The sequence below is a fragment of the Sitodiplosis mosellana genome, unplaced genomic scaffold (assembly GCF_009176505.1).
Source record: "Sitodiplosis mosellana isolate CC-2019 unplaced genomic scaffold, AAFC_SMos_1.0 Smas_scaffold_5947, whole genome shotgun sequence".
Taxonomy (NCBI): domain Eukaryota; kingdom Metazoa; phylum Arthropoda; class Insecta; order Diptera; family Cecidomyiidae; genus Sitodiplosis; species Sitodiplosis mosellana.
This window is the reverse complement of record NW_022601189.1, coordinates 1-7,053: the sequence shown is the minus strand read 5'-3', so window position 1 is coordinate 7,053 and position 7,053 is coordinate 1. Positions and strand designations below refer to the sequence as shown.

General features: G+C 37.0%; 1 protein-coding gene across 1 annotated transcript; it reads left to right on the top strand.

Moving 5' to 3' along the window:
- The first annotated feature begins 1,188 nt into the window (after positions 1-1,188).
- Positions 1,189-4,102, top strand: LOC129573096 (uncharacterized). The gene is made up of 3 exons (XM_055453293.1): positions 1,189-1,880; positions 1,947-2,980; positions 3,047-4,102. Exons 1-3 carry the CDS (start codon positions 1,393-1,395, stop codon positions 3,505-3,507), a joined length of 1,983 nt encoding a protein of 660 aa, XP_055309268.1. The 5' UTR covers positions 1,189-1,392; the 3' UTR covers positions 3,508-4,102.
- Positions 4,103-7,053: the final 2,951 nt, after the last annotated feature.

Here is a 7,053-nt window from a genome sequence, read left to right as displayed (position 1 = left end):
GGGAGTTCGAACTATCAAATTACAACAACAAATTACACAGATAGGCGCATCCCTCGGCGATAAGCGACATTTAAGACTTTCGTTCAGTTGAAAATGTCTTTATTTTGATGTAAACACAAACAGATGCAACAAATGACTTTCCAATAAATGCTTCTGGGGTGCTAATCCACGTATCCTATTTACAAAGCGGATAAAATGTTTCTAGTGTGAATCTCTACAATTTATGATTCAGCTTACCTATATTGCTTACGTGTGTCTCCTGGCCGATAAATTTAAACTATTTTGTTATAACTACATTGATGTTGATTGTAAATTCGATAATCAAATCTAATTTCCAATTCAAAGAAGTCATCATAATCTCATCTGAATGCAATTGGTCGACATACTATTTTGGAAGTAGTTGGATCGATTTATGATTTGTGTATCGAACGATAATGTGCCGTTGTTTTTCAGATTTGGGTCTCTACATTGAGTTTTTGATTCGAATCTTCTGGAAAGTAATACATTTGGCTTTAGTCTTTGAATTTTATCGATCCCACTTTCACTTCATACCCATTTAGTACGAATTGTATTAGATTTAGAGAAAAATCGAAATTGCTGCTTCAAAACGAAGCAAAGAAATGATAAAATGCTTGTATTTTGTGTCTTTCCCCCTTTTGACTTTCTTTCTAGGTCTATGCTTCATTGTTCATTATTTGAGATAAATCTAACTTTGGCGTTTTAGAAAGGAATGTTTGTGTTTTTCAATGCAAATTCAAGTGTTACTTTGAACGATATTCCTCGTTCCCAGTCTACATTTTCCCGTTCAATTCCTCCTTGTCATTTTTGTATCATTGATATTATTTCAATGTTACAGCAGAATCGTAAGGGCAGAAAGTGACAGTTTATACAATAGCTTAGCTGGTGCGAAAAACCAAAGACCACCCAACAGTGGCTTTTGTCATTTTTCATTCAAATTATATTTACAAAAATGGATTTTTCGAAAAATAAAATGTAAAATCCATGTTGCATTTCTGAAATTAATCAAATCAAAAACACAATTGTTTGATCAACTGACAATTTGCGTCTTTCAAACTCGAGGTGTGGTGAAATGGTGTGTTCTCATCAAAACCGAATCAGAATTCACCACAAAGACCGAAACGTCAAACCGAGTGAGAGACATTTGTTCAATTGGATTTTCAAAGGCAAAAAGCGTACATTCTACCGTTTACACACATCAGAAAAATTCCGATCTATTTGCTTGTAGTTTTGATACTCAGAATCTATTTTTTGAGTTGTTTTTTGTGCAGTTTTTGTTTTATTTGTGCTATTATTTCCCGTTAATAAAATCGGTCGCTGCATTTTAGAATATTAGTTTGGTTAGAAAAATAAAATCATCACAACAGAACCAAAATGTTTGATGTCATTTCGACAGCAAAGAACACACAGTGGATAACGTTTCCCACTCTTGGTTCGAAGTACACACATTCGCATGTTGCAAACGAAGCGGTCGATTTTCAAGTGATCCCAGGCAAAAATTGCTTTGTGGAATTTAACAAAAAATTTGGTTTCGAGCTACTACGAACTAGAGACAAGGACAACAAAGAGGTGATACAACGCATCAAGAAGCGACAGGTCGACGACATATCATGTGGTGCGATTGCAAGCAGTGGCGGACAGATTGGCATTGGCATGACGACTGGATTCATTCGGCTCTTCAATGTGCAAAGCGGCGAATATGTGCCGATCAAATTCAAACCGGATCGAATGGGAAACAGTGTTGTTGGCCTTGACTATTCGAGCACCGATGAATATTTGGCGGCCGTTTATGACAGCGCTGATGTCAATTTGTTTGGCTTGAAAACCGGCATCAAAACAGATACATTCCGTTTGGCCGGCATGTGAGTATATCGAAATTTTCAAGAATTGATAATGGAAAATGAACTCAACTTTTCTTCTGTTCACAGTTCGACATTAGTTCGATTCCATCCGACCAAAAAGTTTGCATTGGCCATTGGTTCGTATGAAGGCGCCCTCACAATGCTGGACATTCAAACGAAGAAGAAGCTGTTTTTCGATAAAACGGCTCATGCCGCACCAATCAGAGACATCTCAATGTTCGCTTCATCGCAAGATTTGCTGGTTTCATGTGGCTACGATTGCAACATAAATGTCTTTGATTTGCGTAAAAGGACAGTGGTGCAACAGCACAAGCAGCCACATCCCATGTCAACTGTGTGCGTGTCATCATGCGGCACATTCTGTGTGGCTGGAAATCTCAAGGGAGATGTTATCTCATACGATTTTCGTAGCATGAAAGAACCACTGGATACAAAGCGATTACACGACAGTGCCGTAGTTCGAGTGGCATTTGTATCCAGCGTAACTACCACTTCGAATATAACACTCGATCAGACAATGAGTGCAACGAGTTTAGAAGCAACTGGATCGATGGCTTTTTCCACGCCTCAAGCCAGTGGTGGAGAGTCATTTGCCAAGTTCGTAGATCTATGTCATTACAACAATTTGGCGGCAACAGATTCAGCGACACCGAAACGTCGTGACAGTTGGGCCGATCTCATGCCTGTGCGGAAAATTCACGATTTTTCAATGGATTCAATGGCTGAAACGCCATCTCGAATGTCAATGGGTGTTGAAAATCGTTCGGAACTTCGTTTGAAGCGTCTATCGCGAACACCATTGGATCAATCTGTTCTCAGCAACGTTACATCCGTCGAACAAAACGAAACTGATATCGAGATAAAGGTCACCGATTTCGATGAGCCAAAGGATTCTAAGTCACAACACGTAAAACGCGTTCAATTGCCGGATCGAGATAATTTTGGTGATTTGCAGAAAATACAAGAAGAAACAACAGAGACTGATGCTACAACTAGTCAATTGGAGGTCAAGAGACCACTCGGCGAGCATGACAACAATGTATCCAAAGGGAGAAAACGTCGAAGCACATTTTTCGAGATGTTTTCATCGAATTTAACAGGTGAGACAATTAAAATCAATTCATTGGGCATTCTGTTTGCAATGATTTGTTTCTTTTGATTTCCAGATACCAACACATCATCGCCACCAACATTGGCTCGATCGGAAAATGCTGCAGCAGTTGGATATAGAGTTCCAGTTGGTGCGGCCGCCGCAACAGGTACCAATGGTCTTCGAAACATGCTAAGCAGCATGGTCGATCAGGAAATCAACAGTACCCGTTCCAGAATGGCAGCCAGAATGGAAGCGGCCACCAATGCTATGAAAGCTCGCATTGATCGACGCTTTGATCAAGCATACAACGACATGAAAAACGTTCTCGAAGAAAACTATTTACTGGGTTTGCAAGGCGGTGACAATTTATTCAACCGATTAACCGAACCGTTCGCTGATTTGGAAAATGGGCTATGTTCGCTTCTCGAACAAGATCCATACGCCTTGGAATATTTTCGCATGAAATACGAAATCATTGAGCTTAAGAAAAAGCTTGGCATTCGTGAACCAAGCATTTTGCCTTATTTGCATTGATTTGAGTAGCGAAGAAAGTGATATTTTACCATTTTATTGATAAGACACGTCTGGAGACGGTCTTCCAGTTCTGAAGAATTTTTTCTAATGATAAAAAAGTTTAAAAACGAAAGAACATTTAAACTGACACAACCAAATTGTTTGCTGTCAAACTTTGTCTCGATCACACCAACTGTCACACTCACTCGTTCGTGTACGAATTGCTGTTAGCGTAAAAGAGATGTTGTTTGCAGTAAACTCAGTTTAGATGTTCTTTCAAAGAAAATCTTAATCGAATTTTCAGACTAATCATTTCAGTCTAAAAAATTGAACTTACGTTTAGATGCTTTTCCAAACTATTTTGCATGCGTTTCTTTACCCATGGCACACATGCATTGAATACGTTTTAGTCAGAGCATTCATTTATTCCATTAGTCATGAAAGACATTTGTTAGACAATTAGTTGAACATGTCATTCTTTTAAACGAAAAATTTGGTATTAGAATGCCCATGAATTCATTGTTACTGCTAAAGAGATCATTGATCAACTGGATGCCAAATATGCCTTGAAAATATTAATTGTAAAAAATTGAATAAAATAAGATTTTCGAAAAAAGTTGAACTTTAAATGGTCATAGGAAAATGTCTATAAATTTGAAAAAAATCAAAGGGCAAAGCCTTGAAAAGTTTCTCACGAATTGAAATTCGTCACAAAATATTTGAACGAATGATCATTTTAGCTGAAGCAGGTCTATCGCCGAATCTGAAGGAAGTTGGATGGGGAAAAAGGCAGTCAATGACAGATAGCTGAGGATATATGCTGAGCATAGAAACTCAGCAAGCTGAGATTGGGATATTTTGACTTTGTTACGTGCTATTCAAACAAATTTATGATGGAGGTGAGTTTGGAACACATTTTTCATTACACTCCATCAACACTCCACCAAAATTCCACATAAATTTGCACGAATAGTAAATCACAAAATCCAAACGTCTCAATCTCAGCTTGCTGAGTTCCTATGCTCAGCATATATCCTCAGCTATCTGTCATTGACTGGAAAAAGGTAATTCTCGTATCAATTTTGTATGGTGAAATACAGTTTTATGGTTGATGTGGCAGATATTAGAGTTACAATCGAAATGGTAGTCATGTTAGTGTCTGGTTTGCGTTGTGAATTGTAGTCTTTAGTTAACGAATGTTCTTCTTCACAAAACAACATATTTTGGGCTGAGTGTGAGTTATTTTTTTATTTAATTTTTTGTTTTTTTATTACATTTGTGTTCAATTAAACAATAATATATGTGAAATATTCAACAAGCAAGAGTAGGATTAAAAGTAGTAAAGATTATTTTTGATGTGACATGCTAAGCATTGTGCAATGTGCATACATAAGTTAAAGAATTATCAGAGTTGCGTGAACATAAAAATTTCCATTCATGTTTCCTTTGGTTCGATAGCGTCCAATTAAGCAAATTCACGTAGCACCAAAAAGTAGGAGAATGTGGTGTTTATGATCTGAAAGTATGGAAAGTCAAGCGCAAAGAACGAAGTTTCTGAAGTTAAATGATAAATGGAACAGAATATTAATCAAAAAATGTCTTACAAACCTGATAGAGAACCGCACGCGTGCAACTTAAGGTACCAAATCCTTGAAGATGGGCACCCTTTTGAGCAACTGCAATCGCCACAATTAAATACTTTTGTTCAGCCGATGAGAGTCGATACCATTGAATCTGATACAATTTGTCTGCAACCTCTTCGAAGCGTTGAGTCATTCGATCCCCGAAGTAGCAAAACAAGGAAAGCCAAAATATGATAATCGATGCTGGCACAGATACTCGAAGAATTCCAATGAAATCACCATTTTGAAGCAACTGTGAACAAAACAAATGAAGACATTTAAAATGAAAACACCAACGATATCCTGACTCATAATATTTACCATGTTGATTTGCAACATTAAGCTGCAAATTGACACAAATGTGAATATTAGAAACGAACAGATAATGCCCTGGTTGATGCGACCGAACTTGTTTGTGAACCTGAATGAAGATAAGAAGATTTTAGTTGAAAAGATTAATTGAAGTTCATCTAACAGAATCAGAGCCTCTGAATAAAATTAAAATTTATCACTCAACTCTTTCGCCTCTGAATGAAATATCATGATATCGGTGAGTCGCTTTTTGACGTTGAGTCGATCTTTCCCAGTCAGATCTTGATCCTTGGTCGTAATTAGATAATCATTCAGCTGTCGCAGGTTCTCTTCAATGTCGCACACAAAATCAATTGCAAACAAGCAAACTCCCACGGTCAAAATCAATGTGCAAATAAACAGTGCAGCCGTAGAAAATGAAACCGTGATTTGGATGCAACAGCTTGCCAAATATCCGGCCGGTGTTTTCCAGTCAAAAGGATATCTTGAATATATCAACGTGGGTTGAAGTTCAATTTTCATTTTCCGATTTCATATACTAATAATTTTTCGATTTAAAATAGCTTACGCTGCAGGATACATTAAGCGGAATGATTCGTTGGAATAGTCCGAAGAAATGTATTCGTAGGTGCTCATGACAATATTGGAAACTATGTAAAACGGAACTTGGACATGCATAACTACGAAGTGCACCATTTCCGATAGTTGTTCGATTTTGTTAATGGTTTTCCGATAAATTGTATTCAGCACAGTATTTGAACTTCCTTTTTCATGTAAGCAAATAACAATTTGGACAATTTATCATTAGTTAATAACTAATAGTTATGGTTTCATTCTTCAATAATGATTGAATAGTTTAATTTGCCTAATTTTAAGAGTTTCATAGCATTTTACTCACTTGTTTCGATAATTTCGTCGAACTTATCAAAAAGGCTTCCATATTCGTGTTTCTGCCAAACCAAGGTTACATACCACACTACTGTTAACAGTGAACCCAGAACATAAGGTAAACTCTCTGAATATTCCGGGAACGTTTCAGCGTCAAAGGCAAAAAACCATAATGTCGTCAGAAAATAAATGAGGGAAACTCCCAAAATTGCACCGTTAACAGCGATTCCGACGAGTTTCTCGTATAAATCTGAACTTTGACGTGTACACCCTAAGAAACGTAAATACTTTTTTAAAAGCTCGAATATTTTCATTCTGATAGCTTTAGTTTTTTTTATTATTTGATTTTTAGCTGGGCTTCTTGGTTGAAAGTAGCTGGACAACTGTCCCTTTTGGGGTCTTGGTCCGGTATTTTATACAGAAAAATTACTTCATTATTTTCACATTTCTCGGAATAGTGCGTCGATAAGCGACATTTAATGACTTTCGTTCAGTTGAAAATGTCTTTATTTTGATGTTAACACAAACAGATGCTACAAATGACTTTCCAATAAACGCTTCTGGGGTGCTTATCCACGTATCCTTCTTGCAAAGCGGATAAAATGTTTCTTGGACAAAACCCTACAATTTATGATACAGATTTTCTAGAACATACCTACATTACTTCCACGTGTCTCCTGAACGATAAATTTAAACTATTTTGTAGGTCAAGCATTGATGTTGATTGTAAATTCGATAATCAAAA

Coding starts and splice junctions, on each gene's coding strand:
- LOC129573096 (XM_055453293.1), top strand. CDS start 1,393: ATGTTTGATGTCATTTCGACAGCAAAGAACACACAGTGGATAACGTTT. Junction 1,881..1,946: donor ACATTCCGTTTGGCCGGCAT/GTGAGTATATCG, acceptor TTCTGTTCACAG/TTCGACATTAGTTCGATTCC. Junction 2,981..3,046: donor GTTTTCATCGAATTTAACAG/GTGAGACAATTA, acceptor TTTGATTTCCAG/ATACCAACACATCATCGCCA.